The following is a 26,546-nucleotide window of genomic DNA, read 5'->3' as shown; positions in this document are numbered from 1 at the left end:
GCCTTAAGTTGGCCCTGCAGGCATCGATCCTAACCCCTCACTGTGGAAAGGAACTCACATCCAAATCCACTAGTAGGTTATTAGTGCGCCAAGCGTTAGTAAATTTGTGACAGCTTGTCCTTTGGGAAGGTTGTTAAAGGATGGGGACCAGGGTTCGAGGAACGCCTGACGCACCAATAACCTACTAATGGATTTGGATGTCCACGGTGAGGGGTTAGGATCGATGCCCTGCATGGCCAGCTTAGGGCCTATTGGGACAAGCTAGCGGGGGGCTAGTGGGGTCCACGGGATGGGTTGTCACAATATTTTTCTTTCATATATCATTCATAGATAGGTTTTAATTGTTGTTTATCACTAACTTAATTCTATTTTCTTTTTCCTAGAAAACACACACTTAGGATCCATTGATAACAGGGACAGTGCAATATTTTTTCTATGAGATATCTCAACGCCGGATGAAAAACATGGTAAGCCACGCTAGGACTAGTCGAGTGCAACCTAAATGTATCGCGAGTGAACTCTGGAAAACAATGGTTGCGCAGTGGGATACTGAAGAAGCACAGGAAAGGAGTTGAATCTATTCCAATGCTCGTATGTCAGACCATAATGGTCTCGGTCCACACTCGCCCTTATCTGGGCCAACATCGTATCAACAAGTCAAACAAGGCTTGGTGAGCAACTTTAACTTATGTCTTAACATTTTTTTTTTGTAATTTTAACTTATGTCTTAACCTTTTTTTGTTTTTGTAACATTCTAGGAAGAGAAACTTGGGAGACCGGTGAGTCTTGGTGAGGTTTTCAAAGAGACACATACAAGGCCAGATGGTACGTATGTCGATCGAAAAGCCGAGAAGATCTTCTCAACTTATGAGAAAAACTTACAAGCTAAGATATCTGAGATCGACTCAAGCTTAGGAGCTCACAGCAGAAGATTATACGACCATCTTTCTTCAGGTAAAGTACCATTATCACAATCTATATTTAAAGAGTCTTCAAAACTTTCATTTTCAGAACTAAAAGTTTTAGTTTTTCTTTTCTAAGTCCACTGAGAAGGATTCCCGAGGTAATCTTCTTGGACTTGGAAGCCTCAAGGATCATCTTCAGGATCTTCTCAATGGCAAGAGCTATCAACAAGGACAGTCGTCGTTTGTAGCATCGCAAGAGCAAATAAAAGAAGCTCATCGTATAATTGAAGAACAAGTTGCCTATAATGCAAAACGTGATGCTGACAATTGCTGCTCGTGAAGCAGAACATTCCAAACTTGTGGCTGAGCAACAGAAGAAGATAGAGCACTTGGAAAAGTACTTACGCAAAACTGATCCGGCCTTTGTGGAATTCCTTGTGTCTGAATCAAGTGATGCATCCACCGCCTCTCTAACACAAAGACATCTCCTTCTTAGGTTACTTGTTAGGCTACTTATCTCTATTCCTTAACTCTCATGAACTTGTCACTTTGGGATGATGTGTCAATCATCGTTTTTGATTGATCATTTTGGTTCTCTTTTGGTTATTATGAACTTGTCATTTTGGGATGATGTGTCAATCATAGTTTTTGATTGATCATTTTGGTTCTCTTTTTTGTAATTGCTAATGTGGTGAACATATTACTATCGTGGTGAACTTTTGGTTATTAAAAATGTGAATTTTAGGTTTCTGTTTGATTAGAAATTCGAATTATAAAACAAAACAAAACAATTATGGTTTTAATCACTATAGTCGTCAAACCAGTGATTAAATCTGGCTTAAAGTCATTGTAACATAGCCGTCAAATAATCGACCGATAGTAGCCACAGAGTTGCATAATTTAACGACGAAATCACAACTATTCTCAAACTAGTCGTAAACTACTTCTGTCAATATTTTATTAATCGTAATATTGTCATTAAATAGTCGTAAATATTAATGACTAAATTACGACTACGTTTACGACTATATGTCATAGTCGTAATATTGTCGCTATTTACCGACTATGTTACGACTGAATTTCCTTACCGACTATCGATTTACGACAACAGTTATTAGTCGTAACTTAGTCGTTATGTATGAAGTAGCGACTATTTAGTGACTATTAGTGCAGTCGTAAATCACTTGTTCTCTTGTAGTGACTAACGTCTTTATTTTGTTTAATGATTCTGTCGACGTCTTCACCAAAGCGGCCAGTCCTAAAGCTTGTGAGTACATTCACTCCAAAACTTGGTCTCACGGATCTTACTAAACCATGAGTTAATTCCTCTGGCTATGGACTCCATACTCTTTTTTCCTTGGTATAGTTTTGTCCCATAAGGTTTTCTATACTAAGGTTTTCTATACTAACCTCTTTATTTTGCTTAATGATTCTGTTTTTTTTTTCTAATTTGTTTTGTTTTGTTATGATTTTTGTTTGAAGTAAATAATTTGTTTATATATTTAGTATTTCTTGAAATCTTTTGATTGGTTTATGAAAGAAGAGGTGAATAAAAGGGTGAACCCAAGTATTGTCTTTTTTTATTTAACTAAAAATATGTCGTTTGATAACATATTTGTTTACGTTTTTAAGGAATTGCAAAACTGTTATATGTGAATACCATATGTTATGGTAGATTTGTTTACAATACGATAGTTTTTTTTTTTGCTTCAAAAAATCCAATGTTTGATAAAGATTTATTAAATGTAAATATAGTGACAATAGATTTTTTTAATGTCATGATAGTTGCATTGGTGAGGAGCGAACCTTGTCGTTGGGGGCCAAGTGTCTAAGACCGAGCCCCTCCTCCTACATTCGGAGTTAGAAGCGTTGTTGTCGGTCATGGAGCAGATACGTGCTGCAGGGATCGCTTGTCAACATTTCGAGACTAATTGTGCTAAGTTACTCACTATTGTGCAGTCCCTGAAGATTGGTCGTCCTTCTCCAACCTTAAATTTTGGTCACCAATTGAAGCATTTACATTTTCACAATCATTTTTTATCTTATATAAAAAGTACTCATTTTTTTTTGTAAAATTAGCAACTTAAAATTAAAATAAATAAATTATATTATAATTTCGAATTTTATGATATATATATATATATATATATATAATTTCCTTGTAATGATCTTTTTAAAATATAAAGCTGTTTAAATTTTATAATTTTCTTATGATTGTCTTTTAATTATTTTTAAACTATTAATAGTTTTTTTCTTTTAAAGATTTTAAATAAAATTAGCTTTTTTTCTTTATTTACTTTCATAGAAAACTTTTTTATGGTAGGATTTGAATTTTTACATTTTTATTTTTCAAAATTTTAATAAATTTTTAATTGACATGTGTCAACATTTGAATGATACAATTGACATGTGTCACGATCTTGTTAATGAGTAACTTTGACATCAAGTTTTATATAACAAGATATCACCCTTTGTTAATGATCTCAAAAGTTGCAATGTTTCGGTCCAACAATTGTGTTTCTTCGTTGCACCCTCAACTTTCCATGTTGGCACCCGTTAGTTTCACACCCTTTTGTTTTACACCTCTTTGTTTGTATAAAGTTGCAATGTTTTGATCCAACAATTGTGTTTCGTCGTCGTACCCTATCTTTCAATGGTTGCACTTGTTAGTTTTCGCACATTTTTGTTCCACGCCTATTTGCTTTCACACTCTTTGTTTTATATAGATACTGATTTTTTATGGATTTTGAAAAGAATTTTTGTTCTTTGAGTATTTTTAATGATCTCAAAAGTTGCAAAGTTAATGTCCAACTATTGTGTTTCTTCGTTGCACCCCCACCTTTCTATGTTGACACCCATTAGTTTTCACACTCTTTTGTTTTACACCTCTTTGTTTATATAAAGTTTCAATGTTTTGATCCAACAGTTGTGTTTCGTCATCGTACCCCTATCTTTCAATGGTTGCACTTGTTAGTTTTCGCACCTTTTTGTTTCACACCTTTTTGTTTCACACCTCTTTGTTTTTATATGTATACAGATTTTTATGGACTTCGAAAATAGTGTTTGTTATTTGAGTATTATTAATTATCTCACTCTTTGTTAATGATCTCAAAAGTTGTAAAGTTTCGGTCCAACAATTGTGTTTCTTCGTTGCACCCCCATCTTTCCATGTTGGCACCCGTTAGTTTTCACACCCTTTTGTTTTACACCTCTTTGTTTATATAAAAACTGCAATGTTTTGATCCAACCATTGTATTTCTTCGTCGTACCCCTAGCTTTCAATGGTTGCACTTGTTAGTTTTTGCACCTTTTTGTTTCACACCTCTTTGCTTTCACACTCTTTGTTTTTATATAGATACTGATATTTTATGGATTTTGAAAAGAGTTTTTGTTCTTTGAGTATTATTAATGATCTCACCTTTTGTTAATGATCTCAAAAGTTGCAAAGTTTATGTCCAACTATTGTGTTTCTTCGTTGCACCCCCAGCTTTCTATGTTGGCACCCATTAGCTTTCACACCCTTTTGTTTTACACCTCTTTGTTTATATAAAGTTTCAATGTTTTGATCCAACAATTGTGTTTCTTCGTTATACCCCTAGCTTTCAATGGTTGCACTAGTTAGTTTTTGTCCTTTTGTGTTTCACACCTCTTTGTTTTCACACCTTGTTGTTTTTATATATATACAGATTTTTATGGATTTTGAAAAGAGTTTTTGTTATTTAAGTATTATTAATGTTCTCACCCTTTGTTAATGATCTCAAAAATTGCAAAGACTCGATCCAACAATTGTGTTTCTTCATCGCACCCCCAACTTTCAATGTAGGAACCCGTTAGTTTTCACACTTTTTTGTTTTACACATCTTTGTTTATATAAAGTTTCAGTGTTTTGATCCAACAATTGTGTTTCTTCGTCGTCCTCCTTGATTTCAATGTTTGCACTTGTTAGTTTTCGCACCTTTTTGTTTCACACGTCTTTATTTTCATATTTTGCATCTCTTCATCGTACCCCCATCTTTCAAAAAGCGCACATATTAATTTTGCACCTTTTTTTTATCACACCTCTATGTTTTACACCTTTATATTTTACACCTCTTTGTTTATTATATATAAAATTTTATGAAATACAAAAACAAGTTTCAAATTTATTGTTTTCTGAGTATTTTTTAAACTTAAAAGTTAATAAATAAAATCATAGATTTATATGTTTATATACTATAGCAAATTCACTTCTAGGGGTCAATTTAAATATAACGGATGGAATTATTTTTATTAGCTCATCTAACTGTTTAGATTTGTTAATGATCTTAAAAGTTGCAATAGTTTGATCCAACGATTGTGTTTCTTCATCGTACTCACAGCTTTCAATGTTCACATTTGTTAGTTTTCGCACATTTTTGTTTCACACCTCTTTGTTTATATATATATATATATATTTATGGATCTTGAAAAGAGTTTTTGTTCTTTGAGTACTCTTTAACACCTCCAAATTTAAAAATTCTGAGTATTATTTTCTTTCAATTTATTAATCAACATTGATTCACTCATCTTTGTTAAAAAATTTGGATTGTTTTATTTATTGATTCATTCATCTAACTTTTGTTTGGTGTCGTTTTCCATCTAACCGTATTGATCATCTCTTTCAAGTATTAATTTAGGTAGTTAATTATGATTTCTAATTTTTCATAGATTTATCTTTTTAGTCAATTTGGTTGGTTGCAGTTGCAACTATGAGCTCTTTCTCCCTGATTCTCTTATTATTTTTATAAATTTTGATAGAACAATGAGTTAAGTTTTCTTTTATGTGAATATCTTGAGTATGATTCAGTAAACCTAGATTTATATATCTTTAACATTATTCTCTTATTGTCACTGAATCGATTTTCTGTTTTTATATATACAAAAAATATTTTATTTAACTAATTTGGTTAATTCATCTTAGTCATTATTTATGACTTTTATAATATACAGTTAAAAAAATCATAAAATTTTCACTCGAAATGTGAAATTAACAATGTTAGTCATTTTAAGTTTTCAATTTTCCGTGAACGGGCCGACATCCTAGTTAGTAAAATAAAATACTAGTTAGTAATTAATAAAAATAATAATTATCTATAGTAAAATTTGAGAAAAAAAAGAATAATCATCAATTGTCAAATAAGTTTTTTTCTCATATAAATAAATAAAGGGAAAAATGTCATAAAAAGCCTTAATTTATCATTTTCGTTGAATCAAAGCCTCAACTTTGTATATGGTGAATTAAACATCGAACTTTTTGTTGACTAACAATTTAAATCTCAAACTTTTGTTGACTCGGCCAATTTGAGCACGACGTTAAGTCACTAAACGGACATAACAAACGCGGTTAAGTTTCTGTCAATTCCATGTTAGCTGTAAAACGAATCGTTTTAATCAAAACAAAAACCCCCAAATCGTGAATCAATTCTCTATTTTTAAGAACCCTAAAATTTGAATACCCCCAAATTTCTCTCTATTTCTTCTCGATTTGTCACTATTTCTTCTCACTTTCATCAAATTTTGATTTATTCTTCCAATTACTATGAGTTCTAGCTCGGAGACATCGGTGATAATCAGTTATCGTGGATTGCCCTTGAAGTGTGTATGTGGTGAAAGGGTAGTGAAATTTACTTCAAAAACTCAAGATAATCCTGGCCGACCGTTCTTCCGTTGCATCAGCAAACGAGATGCAAGCTCATGGACAAGCAAGAGAGATGTAAGCTCAAGCTCGTGTTTTTTTTTTATGTTGTTTATGTGTGTTATGGTAATGGTAATGTTGTTTGTTTATGCATTAGGGTCACTTATTTAAGTGGGTGGAGGATGCTATCTATGAGGAAGTTGAAGATGCATTACCAAAACTAGGAATCATGGCAAACGAGATTGTTAAAGCCAAAGCTGAGATAAATGAGCTCAATGTTGCTATGCAAGAGTTGAAGGAAGATGCAATGCAAAGGAAAAGAGACATATGCAAGCTTAAACTGTTGTGGAAAATGTGTTTTCTGTGGCTTTGTGTAATAACAATTTTCATTGTTTACCTTATGGTTGGTAATGTAAAACAACCCAAGTTTGTTCTTGGTTATTAGTGTTGTTTACTTGTATGTTGGTTTGTATGTTTGGTAATGAAATCAGTTTGTTTCCTTTGAAAGAGTTAGAGATGGTTCATTCATAATAAAAGACACTAGGATTTACCCCGTGGTACACCACCTGACCATTTTTTTTTAACATTATCTAATTTAGTTTGTTTGATTTTTTTTTTGTTTTGTTTGCTAAGACATACTAAATATATTTGCAATATCTCAGTTTGATAAAACTAACTACATATATATATAATTTATTTTTTATAGTGCTGACTTTATAATTTAAGGTGCTATACATATAGATATATTTGTATATGCATTTTAATTTATTTTTTTGAATTTACTATGTGTGTCTTCATTCACTATTTAAAATTTCAGAATTTAATTTGTGTTGATACGTACATAGTTTTATGTTTTTTTTATAAATATTTAGATATTCTGAACTATAATAAATACTAAAATTTGTTTTTATTGAATCTAACATATACATATAAATATTTTTTTAAAAAAAAATTGTCTCCCATGTTGGTCAAAAGATCTTCAACACTTTGCAAGCCTTTAAAAGTTGTGCATCTTGTTAGAAGACTCATGTAGTCTATCTTTACCTTTTATGTATCTTTGTGCTTTTAAGTTATACTCCCTCCGTTTCATATTAAGTGTCATTCTAGGATTTTTCACACATATTAAGAAAATCATTAAATTTTCTATCTTACCCCTTATTAATACATTATACAATTTTTTCTATTGGTCAATACATTAAATCAGTAGGGATAAAATTGGAAAATTTACAAAACATCTACATTGGAAATACAAAATGACACTTATTTTGAAACAAAATTTACAGTCTAAAATGACACTTAATATGAAACGGAGGGAGTATGAACATTCCTCTCTTGAGACTCTAGTTTTAATGAAATGTGTTTGACAATAAAATATATATATATATATATATATATATATATATATATATATATATATATATATATATCGATGTATTAGTTGAATTGTTGTTCCCTTTAAGCAAGTCCACTCTCCAATGCTAACAATTTGGCCATCTAGAAAGAAAAGAAAAAATAGTATAGTTGCTAAAAATCAGAAACAATGCCTATAAAAACAATTAAGACGTGGACTTATGTAAAATACAAATTAACAACCAATAAACAAATATAAAGCAGCCATTGGAAAATTAAGGGGTTAGTTTCTGATTTTGTGTTTCTAAGCTAAATGCTCGTTTGAGATTGTGCATTTTTGTTGAAATATAACCATGGTATTTATAGAGTTTACTGGTGATAATAATAGTAGTTGTGATATCAAATCGCAAAAAAGAATTGGTGAGCAAGGAAAATATCTTTGCTAATCATACAATTACGAATTAATAGCAAAGAATAAGACGTGAAAATAAGGAATATGCCATTATATTTGACTCAGTTTATGTTAATTTTCTCCACTGTATGTAAATTAGTCATTCGATTTTATTGTGAGAATGTTAGCATTTATTATCAACTAATTTGTTATGACGACTTATCCCATAAAAAGTAGTAGTAAATTTGGACATATTACATTTTCGAGTTTTATATCTTAGTTAGATCTTACCTAATATGATTGTGTCTTTAATTTGTTGCTATAATATAGGGATGTAAATAAGTTAGCCAGTCTGATAGAATATTCGTGTGATAATGAGGATGAGATTTGCAAAGAAAAAAAATCAAATATATTTTAGAAAGTATCTGATTTGTGAAATCGGTTTAGATTTATAAAGAAAAAACCCGACCTGAGAAAAAAAAAAGTGGCACAAAATTGTACTTCAAAAATGTTAAGATAGATAGTTATGGTTCATTCAAAATAAAAAAGTTAGTAAACAACAAAAGAGACATCATTCATGGTTTGATAACAAAAGAGACATAACTCATTGTCTAAAAACCGCAAAAGAAGTAAGTTTCTGGTCCTAAAACACACCAAAACATTCCATGCCATCTTCCTTTGCAAGCATCAAAATCATACATCCTAACTTGAGCATTGAACCATGGTGTCCAGCCTCCTGATGCTTGTTGCCTCTGTGGTGCTTGTTGTTCCCATTGTGTTGCTGGCGGCATTGGTGTTGGTGTCCTACGTGCTCGCCTTTGTCGTCCTCGAGAGGGTTGTGTTCCTTGTTGAGGTTCCCACTGTGTTGTTTGCGGTTGTGGTGCTGGCATATGTGATCCTTGAGAGGGTTGTGATCCTTGTTGAGGTTCCCATTATGTTGCTTGTGGTTGTGATTCTCCTTCTGACTGTGCTTTTTCTTGTCCAAACAAGGCATTCCTTGGTTCCCAGTTCAAGAGATAAGAGATAAGAGATGGTAATGATTATGACATTACTTGTTGTGTTAACAATAATAAAACGAGAATTTTGTAAAGTAAATATAACAAACCTGGTTTTTCCTTGGTCGACCTCTTGGCCTTTTAGGTTGATCTGCAACACTCGGGTTTGTACAAGATATCCTATTGTGACCTTCTTGTTTGCAGTTTGTACATGTCATGACTCTACCTTGTCGTGATAATCTGGTGGTGCTTGAAGAGGCAGTTTCAAATCTTCCCTTCCTCCTAGCATAGTTAGGAGGTCTACCACGATTGCCTTTTCTCCATGGTGGTGACAAAACTCCTAATCTATTCATCCTAGGCCACTCCGTCTGACCTTGAACAGGTTTAATACCATCTTCATAAGTTTTCTGCCACATTTTTGTTGTGTACCAGTCGCTGACATAATCTTCAACCTTCTGTTTTTTTGCTATGATAACAGAAGCAGCATGGACGCATGGGATTCCAGTCATCTGCCACTTAATGCATCCACATGTTTGATCATTCATATCTACACAGTAAGTATCATCATGTAACTCTACTTCGTGTCTATCATTCCTAGCCATGCTTCTTATGCAAAACTGTGATCCTTCTATCATTTTTTCTATCTCCGAATGTGCCCTCTTCGTGAATCTTGTCTTTAATCTGCCACCTATAATATGCCTCTTCTGATTTCTCACCATACACTGTCTCCTAATATCCTCAAGCATTTCTAGTAAAGGCTTCCTCCTAGCTTGGCGTATGGTTCTATTAAATGATTCACTCAGGTTGTTCAAGTTATCATTGCAACATGTACCTACTCTAAAAAAAGCTCTAGACCATGTCTCTGGCTTAGTCTTTAATAGGGAAGCAAAAGCACCTGGATTATATCTCTGCAATGCTGCCATATTCGCATTATATTTTCCAATGGTGTAGCTGCGAGCAATCTTCCAAAACAGACGCTGTAGTTCCATATCATGACTATCCCTCTTCCAATTCTCCATAATATGCTTCGCACACTGACGATGTTCTGCTTGGGGAGAATGTTATGGATAGCTTTCACAAGACCCTGCAAAAGAAATAAGAGAGCAACCGATATATGAACACAATATATAAGCTTAGATATTATAGCATAAACATATATAACAGAAATATACTTACCGATTGCTTGTCAGATATTATAGCAATTTTGCTTCCATCCTCAAGATCCAAACTAGAAGAGAGCAACCTCATAAACCAGTCCCAATTGTCATCATTCTCAATCTCAACCATTGCCCAAGCAACTGGTACTATCCTATTGTCACCATCTCTTCCAATTGCAGCTAATAGATGTCCCTTTATATCCCATTTCAAGAAAGCACCATTTATTCCTAATATGGGTCTACATGTTTGCTTCCATGCATCTTTTTGTGATTTAAAACACACAAATAAACGATAAAACCGTTGCAAGCTTCCTATTGTTGGCCCTGGAATAGTCTCAATCTCAAAGATTGTTCCTTCATTTGATCGGAGAATTTCAGCTTGATAGTCCCAAACCCGTGAAAAGTGTTCTTCATGACCAGCACTCGCTTCTCGCCTAAGTCTTGATTTTGCCTTTGAGCACTGTTCTTCACTAACCTCCAGATTGTATTCTCTCTTTATCTCTGCCTTCATCTCGTGTTTGGTAATCTTTGGGTTCTTTCTTAATCTCTCTGAAAATAGCCAAGCTATTGTTCCTCGCTTCAACATGTGACTATAACCTGACCTCACACATCTATGCGGACCCTCCTACCGATTAATCTGCATCTTGTGTTTCTTCTTATCGTAAGCACAATAACATCTCCATAGACACTTACCTTTCTCATCAACATAAGTACATTTTGCCCCAATCTTCATAGCTTGCGATCTATACAACTTAATGTCATATCTAGTTTTAAGAGAGTACCTCAAAACAGCAAGCTTGAAATCATTTGGAGAGCTAAACGTTTTCCCCAAATGTAGCAGCTCTTTAGGATCTTCAGGTTCGACATGATTATCGCCTTCAACATTATCTTCATCTTCACTATCTGATAGACGATCTGGAATCTTCTCCTCTTCCCAAATATCATCTCCACTATCTGCATCGGTCAAGTCTTCCTCATCTCTCGCATCCTCTCCAAACTGCTTTCCCATGTCTTCACAAAAAACTTCTTCTAAACCAAGACAGTTTCTATCTACCTCGCCTGTAGCTTCATACCCAATACCATCACAATCTTCGTCGCCTACAACATCACAGTCATCTTCACTAACGTTCTCACGATTTTTATCACTAGCGGCATTACCGGCGAAGACTACAAGAGCATTTCCTACACCATGAGTCGATTCGGGAGCAGCCAAGCCGGGAGCAGTCGATTCGGGATCAGCCAAGTCGGGAGCAGTCGATTCGGGATCAACCAAGTCGGGAGCAGTGGATTCGACTTTGTCAGATGTCGATTCGACATCAACCCTCTTTCGTTTAGGTCGACGCGTTGGGAGCTTCTTTTTCTTCCCCATTACTTAACATTTAGAAGAAGAGATGAAATCAAAGAATCGAAGAAGAAATAGAGACGAATCACGAAGAAATAGAGAGAAATTTGGGGGTTTTTTAATTTTAGGGTTCTTAGGAATAGAGAATTGATTTATGATTTGGGGGTTTTTGTTTTGATTAAACGATTTGTTTTACAGCTAACGGTGGAATTGACAGAAACTTAACCACGTTTGTTCTGTCCGTTTAGTAACTTAACGTCGTGCTCAAATTGGCCGAGTCAACAAAAGTTTGAGATTTAAAATTTAAATCAACAAAAAATTCGATGTTTAATTTACCATATACAAAGTTGAGGCTTTGATTCAACGAAAATGATAAGTTGAGGCTTTTTATGATATTTTTTCCAATAAATAAAATAGTAATGAAATATAAAAATTAAAAACTATCGAGATCATCGCAGCTTGTTTCAACGAACCCTAATTATTACTCCCTCTGTATCATAATACTTGATGTTCTAGAATTTTTTCTTGTATCACAAAGGATGATTTTTTGTATACTTTTATCAATTAAAACTAAGAAATTACAAATTTCAAAAATCATTAAATGAGAATTTAAAAATTTGATGAAATATTATTAGTTAATAATTATAAAAAGATGTTATTATAAATGAAGAATACATTTATTGCTAAACATTAAATGTTTTTCTTAATTCATGTAAAAATTCTAGAACATCAAGTATTATGATACACGGAGTATTATTTTTTTTTTAATTTGTTGATAAGAGATAAATTCTCTGTCTTCTTCTTTTTTTTTTTTTCCTCTTCTCATCAAATTCACTTCAATTTGGTGACAGTCTCATCATCGCTGCCTTGCTTGATTTTGCTTCACTTTTATACAACCTTGTTAAGGTAGGTGGCTCTTTTTTCCTACCGTACTGTTTCTCGGGTTTGATGATTCTTCGTTTGATTCAGTGTTGCAGCTTCTGGGTATTATTCAAGTTGTGTTCTTTGAGAACCTTTGCGATCGTTTTGTTTCTGCCTGTAGTCTGGTTTTTAGATTTCAGAATTTGCTTTATAAATTTTGTAGTCTTTCATAGCGTTTCTCTCTGTACTAATTTGGGTACGATTCCAATTTTGATGACATTGGATCAAGCTTGAATTTTTATTGATCTTCTGATTATATTTTGTTTTTCGTGTAGAGAAGATATCTTGATTTTTATTTTTTGGGGCCATGGTTGCGGTTGAGTCCTCTTTTCCTAGCCATGGTAGTTCTTATTCTCGTAGAAGGAAGAAAGTCTCTGCTTCTGAACCAAATCTTTTTGGTTCAATGTGTGTGGGAGTCTACAGTGTCGATGTTTCAATCTCTGCAAGGGAATTAGCTCAAGATTACTCTTGTGACAGGTGCCAGTTATTGCTTTTTTCGTAGTTGTGAATTTGCTTACTTGGATGGTCAATCTCAAAATAAAGTGTACTTTTGCTTTTCAGCTGTGGTGATTTGGCTACTGTATCTTCCACTTGTTGCGATTTTGATGAACTGTGTGGTCTGGACTCAGCCTTGGAGACGAGCTGTAGGTCCAATGGAGACTACCGTGAGGGTCAAGAGGCTTCTGGTAGTGGCACAGCTTCAACTCTAGACAAGAGTCTTCCAGGATATACCATGTATGCGAGCGGTTGGATGTATGGTAATCAGCAAGGCCAGATGTGTGGCCCTTATACGCAACATCAGCTATATGATGGGCTATCCACTGGTTTCTTACCTGAGGATCTTCTTGTATATCCAATTATCAATGGTTATACTGCAATTTCTGTACCACTTAAGTACTTCAAGCAGTTTCCAGATCATGTCGCCACTGGCTTTGCATATCTACAAAATGGAATGATAAGTGTATCCCCACCTGTTAATTCAATTCCCCTTTCTAGTAGTGATGCCACAAATCATCAAGATAAGGCTCAAACAGAGCATGCAACTTCTGCTGCTCATTTGATTTCCCATCAGACGTTGCCTCCACAGAGCAGTTCTCCTGGTTCTGTCTCAGATCAGCTAACATTAACCCAGGAGGAATCAAATATGTTAGCTTCATTCCTCTCATTGGTAACTTCCTTTCAACGGTGAAAACTCAGTTCACAACTTAATCAGATATGATGGCTCGAGTTCACATAAGAATTTTCTTTGATTGTTTGGTTTTCTGTCAGGGAAACGAACATGCTTGCTGGTTTCTGGTGGATGATCAGGGTAGAAATCATGAACCACATTCTGTATTGGAGCTCTATAATTGGCAGCAGCATGGATATGTTTCAGATGCAGCCCTGGTAAGCTGTATAACAATAGACTTTAAAAGATTTTGATTACTAAATTTCGTGCAGTTACAATGATTTTTGTCCTGATGCCTCTTTGTAGCCTTGTGTCTAGCTTTGTTTTTCTCATGCATCTTCTTATGGGGGGGAAACTTGTGTTATTTTCCTTCTTGTTTCCTACCCCTTCAGTTGTGAAGCTCTTTACTATTTTTAAATACTTGATTAACATATGTTTTCTCCTCCCCTTCTCATGAATGCGTCAATTTTGTTTCGCAGATACGTGATGGTGAAAATAAGTTTAGACCAATCACATTAGCATCATTAATTAGTGTATGGAGGATGAAATGTAATGGTATCAATTGTGATGAGTCAGTGTCTGGTGTGAGCATCATATCCGAAGTTTCTGAAGAACTCTCTGTTCAGCTTCAGACTAGAATACTGAATACAGCTAGAAGAGCTCTGCTCGATGAAATCATCAGCAGTGTAATTTCAGACTTTCTTATGGCCAAGAAGAATGATGAGCATCTCACATCTTATCCACCCAGTTCTGCTGCCCATGTTGAATCCATATTGGTAACTCTTTTTATATATGCGCATTTATGTACACATGCACACTTTTCATGCACATATGTACAAATATAAAACTTCAGGGGCTATCGTTAGATCATACACTAATATGGTAAAGTTTTGTTTGTGTAGTCTCAAGTTATTAATGCGGATAAAAGTGTTGTCTCGACCACTGAAACAACAGGCTGTAAGAACATATTGAATGAGTGGGGTCATAATAGTATATTGGCAGACTCACGCAAATATACGAAATCTGTTGGTAGCATTGAGAACTACCAGACATCTTGCTCCGCTGTATGTACGATGCTTCACAAACATTGCATGCAAATCATGTGGAATGCTGTCTTTTATGATACTGTGGCAATTCATTCATCGTCTTGGAGAAAGAACAAACTTTGGTTTCGGTCTCCTGTCCTTACAACTGTTAATTATTTAAAGGGTACCCAGAAAAATTATTCAGACAAACCTGAAGCAATTGAGAGTGTGAGCTTGCTTCAATTTTTCTGTACGACTTCTATTAAATAAGTGTCATTTTCTTTAATTACTCTCTAATGAAATGAATGTCATTTTTAATGTTTTGCAGTGTACGCGTAGGATGGATTCCTCTTCTTGCAAAACTGCTTGCTTAAATGAACTTGACTTAGCTAACACTGCTGCCAGTGTTCGTGGACTGTCAACTAGAAAAGTAACCTTATTAGATAGTGATGGAATGGAAAGCATCATAGCAAGCATCTCAGAACATGTTGAAAGTGAACTCTTTCTGTCTCTTAAAACTCACCTGACTGATTATACTGGCGTTCTCATTGAAAATGAAGTAAATAATGCTGCTAGTACTGTACACGATGATGGCAAAATGAATGAGGTAAGTAGACAAAATCTCTGTGTGGAGATTTTTGAAGTTTTATAAGGGAAAATTTTTCCTTTCTCGTTCTATCTTGTTTCTGACATGCTAGCAAGTGGGTGCTGAATTGAAATTATTGCAAACTGCTGCAGGAAAACATGTCATCTCGTCAAGGTTCCTTCCGTTCCCAGAATAATCTGGAAGGGTCTGGTGGTAAAAAGAATGGTTTGAATGTGGTTCCTGCTAGGTTGCACTCTTCCTATGATTTCAGTGATTCTCAGAGACTATTGCAAGAGGGAGAATCCTTTGAGAAGATCACATCTGAAGATAGTATTGCTAATATCTTTCTTACAACATTGGAGACATCGGGCAGTCCTGTTAATGATGAACTTGATACTCTGGATATTTATGAGCCACCACCACCTGGATGTGAAAGCAACATTAATATGCCATCTCTGTTCTGTAAGTTTCGGCCTGTAAGGTCCAAGGAAACCATTCCTGAGATTGAAGAATATGTTGCAACAGCTCTATGTAGACAGAAGTTGCACAATGATGTTACGAGAGATTGGAAATCAATGTTCATGAAGTTTTATCTTAACGAATTCCTTGCTTCACGGAAAGGAAGCCATCAACTTTCTCGTACAGAAACATTGGCACTGAAGAAGCTCAAAACTGTTACTCGGAACAAAAACCTAGTACATGCTAATATATCAAATCAGGCAGGAGAAAAGCCAAGGAAACCATGTGTCAGATCTTCTGACAAAATTTTGGTTAAACGATCTAGGAAACTGTCAGATTCTCATTCCATGAAAGAAGCCCTTAAGGTCGATACACCCACAATAGATTTGTCAGTTCGGAAACCAAGTCAATCTAAGATGAGAAATACGGACCGGCGGGATCATTGTATGTAATTTACATCTGAATTACAGAACTTTTACGGGTTTACCTTATAGATGTTGTTCTTTTTGTCATTATGCAGGTATTAAGGATGTTACAAAGTTTAGTAAAGAAAAGGCTGGTAAGGATGCTTTTAGTAACGTGATCTGTGATAAAAGCCAAGATCTTGAAATGGCAGATGAATTTGATGACGAACTTCTTATAACGAGACTTAGAAGTGAGATTTCTTTGTTCTTTATAGGTGTGATTTTTTGTTGAGATCAGGGTTTATCTCCCTTTCTTTTCATGTTCTTTTTGGTATATATTCTATCAGGGATATCGAGGAATAAAACAAAAGAGTTAAGAGAAGGTAAAAATTCTGCAAAATCCTGTGGGGAGATTTCAATATCTGCTGAGGAATCTGAGGAAACTGTTGACGGCAAAAATCACGAGGAAACTCTTTCAAAGAAGTCTCCTCAGAAAGTGCAAAAAGGTAAAAGACTCCTTTATTTGTTTGTTTCCTACACATTCAAGTTTTTGAGTTTCTTTACCATGCAACCCGAGCCTACTGATATCATCCTTCTGAAAAGCAGCTCATATATCGAAGTTAAAGAGAAAGAGAAAGAATATGTCAGATATCAGAGTCGAAGGTGCAAAATCTAGCAATGGAGCAGTCAGAGGTTTTACTGAGATTTCTGGGAAGGAAGGTGATACAGAAAGCCTTGGTTTTGCAACCAGTGATAAGGTTTCCTCTCACCACCTCAGCAAAAGACGGAAAAGTAAGAACCCGTTGTTTTAATTCCTATGTTTTGAGAATGCCTCCCGCAATTTCTTTACTAAATTTTATCTCCAGAAGATGCTGCGAAGCACGTTGAGGATATATCAATCCCTACTGGTAATCCTGAAAGACTCGCGGAAGGAAAAAAGTTTGTGGAAAAATCTGCATACAGCATATCACAGAAAGCTCGTAAGTGTAAGTGTCTAGCGTTGTACTTTATTGACGTTTCATACTTACCAGAATGCATGGGCCCCAGATATTAATAGTTCAGTATTTTTTCGTGAAGCATCGCAATCCTCAATTCTAAAAAGAAAGCACATGATGGGTGAAAAAGTCCCCGATGTACCTTCATGCCGGCGGTCATCTCTCTCTTCCAAGGATTCTGAGGATGCTGAAGAGAAGCTTCCCTGCAATACATCAGATAAGCTGCAAAAAGGCAATTATTTCCTACAGACTTTCAGTTCTTACCTTCCATGGGGTTGTATTGTTTTTGTTATAAATTATTTACCTCAAACTACATGTGTTCGGTTGGTTTGTGTAGGAGGTTCGAAGAAATTGATGCTAACAAAACATGCAACAGAACGTTCTCCCATTAAGAATTTGTCATTGGATGATGGCAGGCCTAAGCCTATTGCATTAAAACCACTGGAAAAATTGAGTTCGAAACAAAGCAAAACGGTGTTACTGTCAGTTCCGAAGTCTGATGGATGTGCGCGTNAGCATCGCAATCCTCAATTCTAAAAAGAAAGCACATGATGGGTGAAAAAGTCCCCGATGTACCTTCATGCCGGCGGTCATCTCTCTCTTCCAAGGATTCTGAGGATGCTGAAGAGAAGCTTCCCTGCAATACATCAGATAAGCTGCAAAAAGGCAATTATTTCCTACAGACTTTCAGTTCTTACCTTCCATGGGGTTGTATTGTTTTTGTTATAAATTATTTACCTCAAACTACATGTGTTCGGTTGGTTTGTGTAGGAGGTTCGAAGAAATTGATGCTAACAAAACATGCAACAGAACGTTCTCCCATTAAGAATTTGTCATTGGATGATGGCAGGCCTAAGCCTATTGCATTAAAACCACTGGAAAAATTGAGTTCGAAACAAAGCAAAACGGTGTTACTGTCAGTTCCGAAGTCTGATGGATGTGCGCGTACATCTATTAATGGTTGGCATTGGCATGCATGGTCATTAAAGGCTAGTGCTGAAGAGAGAGCCCGTGTTAGAGGAAGTTCTTGCGTACATATACAACATTTTGGTTCCAAAAGTAAATTGACTCAGAACGTTCTTTCTGCAAGAACTAATAGGGCAAAAATGCGTAATCTTTTAGCTGCTGCAGATGGGGCTGATGTCTTGAAAATTTCTCAGTTGAAGGTGATGAAAACAAAAAATAGTTTTTCTCTTTAAACAAAATATACGTACCTGTAGTGAGTTAATCCTTTTTTTTTGTCATATTGGTGACAGGCTAGGAAAAAGCGTTTACGGTTTCAACAAAGCAAGATTCATGATTGGGGTCTTGTTGCACTTGAACCAATTGAAGCTGAGGACTTTGTGATCGAATATGTTGGAGAGTTGATACGTTCTTCTGTAAGTATTACTTGATTGATTATGTGTTTTCATAAGTGATAGTAGTTCTGGACAGTATCTTAGCGTCTTTGATGAAGGGCAGACTGTTTAAATTTGGTCGTGACTTTGGTTCAATGTGCCAATGTCACAGATATCTGAGATACGTGAACGTCAATACGAAAAGATGGGAATCGGAAGCAGTTATCTTTTCAGGCTTGACGATGGCTATGTGGTTAGTCACCTGTGCAATACATTTAAATCTTGACTTGTTTATGTTTCATTTTTTAATGAACGACTGTTCTGATACACTTGTTGCTTACCATGAGTCTAGGTTGATGCCACAAAGCGGGGTGGCATAGCAAGGTTTATAAACCATTCATGTGAGGTAATTGTATGCATAGTATTTGGATCATTTGCTAGTTTGTTTTATGGATTTGGGGTCTTATGGAACACATTGTGCTTCTGCAGCCGAACTGTTACACCAAGATTATTAGTGTAGAGGGTAAGAAAAAGATATTCATTTATGCTAAGCGGCATATAGACACCGGTGAAGAAATAAGTTACAACTACAAGTTCCCACTGGAGGACGACAAAATCCCCTGTAACTGTGGAGCGCAAAAGTAAGTTGCATCAGTTTCATATTTATTTGCTGGACTTTTGACTCTCTTTAATGCTGTTCTCTTTTCTCCACATGTATATTGAAGTTTGGAAGTGTTATTACATTTGTTTTAAGTATGTATCGAATTTGTGACCAGGTGCCGCGGATCGCTGAACTAAGAGGGACATGGTTTTTGAAGGAAACTCAATCAGGTGTGTGGCTATTGGGTATTTATTTGGGTTAGCGGAAAGAGAAGGATGAATCTCCCATTTGCAAATACATCTCCTGCAGCAGATGAGTCTCCTCTCTTTCATATCAAAACTGTAACTATTTTTTTTCCAACATACTAACAATTAGATATACAAAGCTGCATTTTTCTTTTTCTTTTTTGATATATAATTTTATTTTCCGTTTTGTTGTTGTGTCAAGAAGAGATATACTCAAAGCCAAGTTAAATAAATCTAATTTATGATAATATAAACAAAATAACATCCTTGTGAATTTAGTAAAGAAAGGTGTGATAATTGTGATTGTGCCCTTGCACGAAACAAAGATGTTTATTACTATTTAAGCACCCTTTTTTCTGTCCATTTAGAAAACAAAATACAACTTATACAAATCAGGTCTTTGTTGGTTTTGAACAGAAATAAAGGATAGGAGAGATATGGTCATTGTTATGGCTCAGTGAAAGCAAAGAGGTTTTCTTCTTCTAGCATTTAGAATTGTTTTTCTCTTTTCTTTTGGGTTTGTGTTTATATGCCATGTTCGGTATTTATATCATATTTAAATATTTTCTGTTGATTTGCAGGAATTATAAAAATGATTAGCAATCTCAAACTCACATTTCCTCACCCCCATTGTCCATTGGTATGGTACGTGTAACGTTATTCTGTATTTATTCTCATATTTTGTTTCTTACTTACAATTCCAACTTATTGGACATTATGATACAGAGAGACGTCAAGTTTAGATCAGAAGATTTGGTGGTTTTAGTTTTCACTAAATTGAGATACCCAAAATTGCTTCATTAGAATCTAAATCTTAACTAATACATTAAAATAATTAGGAACATCTTGTGAAAAGCCACGAGTTGTTTTGCAATGCATGAGATTGTTAATAGTTTAAAACGTCTCTAATGTTTACAAGCCATTTTAGCTACCAAAAGACACTACAAGTCTCCAAGACAAAATATTGTCTCTTCACGAATACTCTTGTTTATTTATTTTGGAGGACATAAAGAAGATTTTATTTTGTCCATAAAAAAAAGAAAACAGAAGATTTTATTGTCTCATTATTTGATAATATCTGAGGCAATGCATGTCGCTTACGTTTGACGTGCTTCATCTTGGGGGATGTGTTTCCTATCCCCTGACGTTTTGGGTTTGCTGAAGTTGCTTAAAAGTTGTAGAAAATACAAGAGTATGGTAGTGTAAGACATTTTTTAAGTTGACTTGCAAATTGCCTTGTTATTACAATGTTATGAATACGCATTCATACATAAGAGATGAGTTGTTTGACCAAAAAAAAAAAACATAAGAGATGAGTATTCTTTCGATCTTGCAAAATTACTTTTCACGAGTTTAGAGTAGTAGCCTTGAGTGATGCGTGTCTTGAATGTTTAGGTAATAATATTGGCATCATTACTTAATTGATCATCTTGCCGTATTGCTTGGAACGTGTTTTTGAGTCTGGTTTTCTGCTTAGAGCATCTCGAATGGTCCCCTATTTTTGCCTCTATAATTGAGGAACCCTATAATAAAGGTAGATTTTATTCCAATGGTCTTCTATTTTCACCTCTAAAATAGAGATTGCTATTTTTTCCTCTATTTAGGGCATCTCCAACCCACCTCTATATTTGCTTTTTAACTCTATTTTAGAGTAAAATCTACTCCAACCCATCTCTATTTCTACCTCTATAATAGAAATCTCTATTTTTTCCTCTATATATAGAGGAATTCTATTTTTTCCTCTATAATAGTGTTGAATTTTTTTATTTATAAACTGGTCCTTGAACTTTTAACACTTTTATATTTATGATCAAAATATATTTATTAAATATAAATAACTGAAATATTTTAGTTTTTATTCATACCATAATATTAATTTCGTATATTTTAAACAAGAGTTATTTTCTCTTTTGTAAAATATATAAGATAGCCAAAAAAAACAACAAAACTCCAAAACCAATAATAATGAAAACATTTATAGTAAAAAATTTAAACAAATAAATACTTACTATATCATCATTTGAAGCACCACTTTGATGTCTGTTTTCACATTGTTTTGTGCATGCATGCAGTTTTTTTGTAGGAAAAATACACTAATGTTGATGGTTAAAAAAATCTACTATGTTTTATTATTTTATATGATGCAATGTATTTCTTTTAATAAATGTGATATTTAAATAATATTTATGAATGTTAAAAATTTAAATAATATCATAATTTTATGAAAGTTTCACAAATACTAAAATAAATGGGTTAGTTTGCAACTTTTATAAGTAAAAGGTATTAATAGTAAAATAAAAAAGGAATCTCTACGGAATATTCTTTTTTAGAGGAAAAAATAAAAGTATCCATTGGAAGTCACCTCTATTATAGAGTTCCTCTATTTTAGAAGTAAAAATAGGGAAAACCATTGGAGATGGTCTTATAGAGGAACTCTATTTTTTTTTTACAAAGGTTCCTCTAAAATAGAGAATCTCTATTTTAGAGGTGAGAATAGAAGACCATTGGAGTAAAACTCACCTCTATTATAGAGTTCCTCCATTATAGAGATGACTTTTGCTCCAATGGATACCTCTATTTTTTCCTCTAAAAAGGAATATTCCGTAGAGATTCCTTTTTTATTTTACTATTAATATCTTTTACTTATAAAAGTTGCAAACTAACCCATTTATTTTAGTATTTGTAAAACTTTCATAAAATTATGATATTATTTAAATTTTTAACATTCATAAATATTATTTAATTATCACATTTATTAAAAGAAATACATTGCATCATATAAAAATAATGTTATTGGTGGATCCGGAAGTAATTTACCAGAATATTAAATAATTAGTCTTTGTTGTATTAAAAATAATGTTATGGCATGAATAAATACTAAAATATTTAAGTTATTTATATTTAATAAGATTTTATATAAATTTTCTTTTGCAAATAATAGTCTCAAATTTTAAAAATGTTTTTCTATACAAAAACCTTTAAAATTTTTCTATACGAAAACCTTTGAAAATTTTAAACCAAAATATTAAAATTAGTCAAATTTAACTTTATAATCAATTATCCTATTAATATACTTCATTAAATAATTATTAAACTATATAAATATATATTTTATTTATTTTGATCATAAATATAAAAGTGTTAAAAGTTCAAGGACCATTTTATAAATAAAAAAGTTTAACTCTATTATAGAGGAAAAAATAGAGTTCCTATATATATAGAGAAAAAAATAGAGATCTCTATTATAGAGGTAGAAATAGAGATGGGTTGGAGTAGATTTTACTCTAAAATAGAGTTGAAAAGCAAATATAGAGGTGGATTGGAGATGTCCTTATAGAGTTTCTCTGTTATAGAGGTGGATTTTACTCCAATGGTCCTTTATTCTCACCTCTAAAATAGAGATTGCTATTTTTTACTCTATTTATAGAGGACCCTATTTTTTTTTTTACAAAGGTTCCTCTATAAATAGAGAAAAAAATAGCAATCTCTATTTTATAGAGGACCATTGGAGTAAAACGCACATCTATTATAGAGTTCCTCTATTAGACCATCTCCAATGGTTTTCTCTATTTCTTTCTCTATAATAGAGGAACTCTATAATAGAGGTGAGTTTTACTCCAATGGTCCTCTATAAAATAGAGATTGCTATTTTTTCCTCTATTTATAGATGAACCTTTGTAAAAAAAAAATAGGGTTCCTCTATAAATAGAAGAAAAAATAGCAATCTCTATTTTAGACCATCTTCAATGGTTTTACCTATTTTTTCCTCTATAATAGGGGAACTCTATAATAGAGGTGAGTTTTACTCCAATGGTCCTCTATAAAATAGAGATTGCTATTTTTTCTTCTATTTATAGAGGAACCTTTGTAAATAAAAATAGGGTTCCTCTATAAATAGAGAAAAAGATAGCAATCTCAATTTTAGAGATGAGAATAGAGAACCATTGGAGTAAAACCCACCTCTATAATAGAGAAACTCTATAATAGAGGTAAAAATAGAAAACCATTGGAGATGCCCTTAGAGATGAGAATATAGGACCATTGGAGTAAAAGTCACCTCTATTATACTGGCAAAAATAGAGCACCATTGGAGATGCCCTTATTGAAGAAAAAATAGAGAAAACCATTGGAAATGGTATGAATAGGCAGTAGTAACCAATTGAGTGTTTCCCCTAAAATTTGTTCTTTCTTTTATCGACTTTGTATTAATTAAGAATCGTAACAGTCGTTGTCCACCGTATATTTTGGTCTGAATAGGCAGTAGTGCACTGATTGCTCAAGTTGATGTTGAGTTCGTATCTACTTCTGTAAACTGGTAGCTAAGCTGTAAAAATTCTATATATGAAGTTCTGAACCGTAAAAATTCTTCCATAAATTAATAAACATTATAAGATAATAAATCTTTTGATCAGCGTAAAAATGAACAAAATTCAAAAAATGAGAAGATAATATTTTTTAAAAAAATGTGTAAATATTATATGATCACATTAATAGCACAAATTAATGATCATGTAAATTTACACATTTTAATAAATCTATAAATATGTTATGGTAGGTATTTATTGTGCAAAATTGTATAGTCATGAGAGAGAGAGAGAGAGAGAGAGTTAGTCATTTTTGTCTCTTTTCATTTTTTTTTGTCTCTATAGAGAGAGACAGAGAGTTAGCCATTTTTGTCTCTTTTCATTTTTTTTTTGTCTCTATCAAATCTCTTTTCATTTTTTTTTGTCATTCAATTTTTATGTATTATATACAGTTTAATTTTAAAGTTAGTCATTAACATAAACGTGACATATGACAAGTTTATCAATAAGAATTTAACAAGTATAAGAGTAAATTATATTAAAAAAAATTATACAATCAATTACAAATAATAAAAGTATACAAATAATGTTTTAGAAAAGTATATAAAATAAATCATAAAAAGGAAAATATAGAATAAACTACAAATCATGATTGTTGAACCGACCTTCAGTAAGGTCTCTCGTAATTAGAGGTGTCAATCACATTATTAATTGTGCCAATTCCTACAAAATGATAATGTGATTGGCATAATTTCATTATTAATTGTACTAGTAGAGTACCCATGCATTGCGCGGGTGTCTTTTAGCGATATGAATAATTACGTTTTCAATGTCAATATTAAATCGTGTATTGAGTAGTCAAAAACGAAAGCAAAAATCATGGTGATCAATTCCATGTAACTGAAAATTTGGAGTATAGCCACCGCACATGATTGAATCTTCTTTTCCTATGGCACTATAGCAATAAAAAAAAACTGTAGTAAATTTGACCAATTCCCAAGTCTCATAATCTATTCTACCTCTTAATAATAAAACATAAGATGACTAGTTTCCTCTTATTCTATAGTAAGATTATATTTAACAACACACATACTGGCTCTAGATACATAAAATTAAAATTTAGAAACAACATCACTTAAAGACAAAATCCTTAGGATTCACCATAGTGAGAATGAACTTGCAATTCTGTGTATAGTTGAGCAGATAGGGTCATAGGAAAAAGATTTGCAGAGAGGGAAAACAACACAACAATGTAATATTAAGTGAGAACTTTGATTTTTCTTGTTTATTATCGAATGAGAATGAATATAATCACTTACAAACTATAATTAGAAGAACTAATTAAACATATTTCTCTATATATTCACGACTTCTGCCATATAAGGATTTTTTTTTCCGAACCTGCTACATTGTACCAAAGCAAGAAATATATGAATAATTAAAGAAAAGAGTAAGCAAAACATAACATGCAGTTCCCATAATGAAGACGAAGATCAAAGCAAGAGAAGAAGAAAAAGGTCGAAGCAGCAGTTACTACGAAAATCAAGCAAGGGAAAACGAAGAGGATCAATCAAGCAACATAAAAAATTCAAGATGATTGGTTGATTGTAGTCATGGACATGTGGCACTCTCTCCATTACTGATGTGATAGAAGGATGGAGAGAGTTGACCAACTTTCATAATATAGATTCAATTCAAATAATTTTAATTTATTTAATATTATTAGATTTCAACAAAGTTTAAAGTACATCTTTTATTCGTTACATACATTTTAGCCTTACACCAATAATCATATAATTATATGTCGTTCTTATTATTCTGTTTTAACTATAAACCTACTACGAATTAATATTTCTGGTTCTACGAAACTACGGCTAAATATTCTGTGATTTTCAAAATAAATGCATACTAATTTGTTCTAAAACGAAAATATATTTATTTTGATGCTTTTGTAAATCAAAAATAACATATGCATTTCATACTTTCCTGTTGATTATCAGTAATTCATACTCCCTCTGTATTAGAATAGATGATGTTTTAGAAATTTATCTTGTATCACAAAGATTGATTTTTTGTATTTTTTAATTATTAATGCTTTGAAATTGTAGATTTTAAGATTCATTAATTAAAAATTAAAAATTTTAATGAACTACCATTGGTTAATAGTTATGAGAAATATGTTATAATATATAAAAATACATTTATGACTAAACATTAATTATTTTCTTAAACTATGTGAAAATCTTAAAAAATCATCCTTTTTGATACAAAGGGAGTATTAAATTCTCACAAAAGAAGTTGAGGAAGAGCTGACTTTCTCTCCCAGGCACTTCTCCCGAGAAGAATATAAGAGGAATGTCTCACTCTTTTAACCAGATCTCACCAACTCTCTGACCCCAAAAGAAGTAATATCCAACAGTCCGAAGTGAGGAATGAACCTTTCCGACATGGTTGCTAAGCTTTTACGGCAACGGTCTCACCTCACAACCTCCCTTCAGCCGATGTAAGTCTTCTAATCCCCACCTAGATACCATCAGAATCTTGTGTAACCCTTGTGTAATCCTTTTCAAACCTGCGAACCCATTTTACCACTGAATCCCCATCACAACCCACACCACTGTGACAACCGGTAAAACAAAAAATGACTACTCGAATCCCTTACCACCAGAAAGGGAAAGGAATTGAAGGAGGCTACTCCCCCCCCCCCC

At 33.4% G+C, this 26,546-nt stretch overlaps 3 protein-coding genes across 3 annotated transcripts; all 3 read left to right on the top strand.

Moving 5' to 3' along the window:
* On the top strand, positions 594-1,245 carry LOC104772719. The gene is made up of 3 exons (XM_010497302.1): positions 594-671; positions 759-959; positions 1,042-1,245. Exons 1-3 carry the CDS (start codon positions 594-596, stop codon positions 1,243-1,245), a joined length of 483 nt encoding a protein of 160 aa, XP_010495604.1.
* Positions 6,463-7,003, top strand: LOC104772718 (uncharacterized protein At1g43920, Chloroplastic-like). Its single transcript, XM_010497301.1, has 2 exons — positions 6,463-6,636; positions 6,716-7,003. The coding sequence occupies exons 1-2, from the start codon at positions 6,463-6,465 to the stop codon at positions 7,001-7,003; spliced, it is 462 nt and encodes a 153-aa protein (XP_010495603.1).
* LOC104771357 (histone-lysine N-methyltransferase ATXR7-like) lies at positions 12,589-20,426 on the top strand. Its single transcript, XM_019242451.1, has 20 exons — positions 12,589-12,699; positions 12,990-13,191; positions 13,276-13,882; positions 13,984-14,100; positions 14,362-14,658; positions 14,785-15,135; positions 15,236-15,514; positions 15,646-16,396; positions 16,473-16,607; positions 16,704-16,862; positions 16,963-17,148; positions 17,223-17,342; positions 17,434-17,583; positions 18,123-18,517; positions 18,608-18,730; positions 18,861-18,941; positions 19,041-19,094; positions 19,178-19,329; positions 19,465-20,005; positions 20,116-20,426. The coding sequence occupies exons 2-19, from the start codon at positions 13,022-13,024 to the stop codon at positions 19,484-19,486; spliced, it is 4,149 nt and encodes a 1,382-aa protein (XP_019097996.1). The 5' UTR covers positions 12,589-12,699; positions 12,990-13,021; the 3' UTR covers positions 19,487-20,005; positions 20,116-20,426.

This window comes from Camelina sativa, chromosome 20, assembly GCF_000633955.1.
Source record: "Camelina sativa cultivar DH55 chromosome 20, Cs, whole genome shotgun sequence".
NCBI classification, from domain to species: Eukaryota; Viridiplantae; Streptophyta; class Magnoliopsida; order Brassicales; family Brassicaceae; genus Camelina; species Camelina sativa.
The sequence above is the reverse complement of the archived record's forward strand: the minus strand, read 5'-3'. Positions and strand labels throughout refer to the sequence as shown.

What these genes read in the sequence shown, in the direction of transcription:
- LOC104772718 (XM_010497301.1), top strand. Translation starts at nt 6,463, where the DNA reads ATGAGTTCTAGCTCGGAGACATCGGTGATAATCAGTTATCGTGGATTG. An exon ending in CATGGACAAGCAAGAGAGAT is followed by an intron (nt 6,637 to 6,715) that starts GTAAGCTCAAGC and finishes TTTATGCATTAG; the next exon opens with GGTCACTTATTTAAGTGGGT.
- LOC104771357 (XM_019242451.1), top strand. Translation starts at nt 13,022, where the DNA reads ATGGTTGCGGTTGAGTCCTCTTTTCCTAGCCATGGTAGTTCTTATTCT. An exon ending in TCTTATAACGAGACTTAGAA is followed by an intron (nt 16,608 to 16,703) that starts GTGAGATTTCTT and finishes ATATTCTATCAG; the next exon opens with GGATATCGAGGAATAAAACA. An exon ending in TGTAACTGTGGAGCGCAAAA is followed by an intron (nt 19,330 to 19,464) that starts GTAAGTTGCATC and finishes ATTTGTGACCAG; the next exon opens with GTGCCGCGGATCGCTGAACT.
- LOC104772719 (XM_010497302.1), top strand. Translation starts at nt 594, where the DNA reads ATGTCAGACCATAATGGTCTCGGTCCACACTCGCCCTTATCTGGGCCA. An exon ending in AACAAGTCAAACAAGGCTTG is followed by an intron (nt 672 to 758) that starts GTGAGCAACTTT and finishes GTAACATTCTAG; the next exon opens with GAAGAGAAACTTGGGAGACC. An exon ending in ACCATCTTTCTTCAGGTAAA is followed by an intron (nt 960 to 1,041) that starts GTACCATTATCA and finishes TTCTTTTCTAAG; the next exon opens with TCCACTGAGAAGGATTCCCG.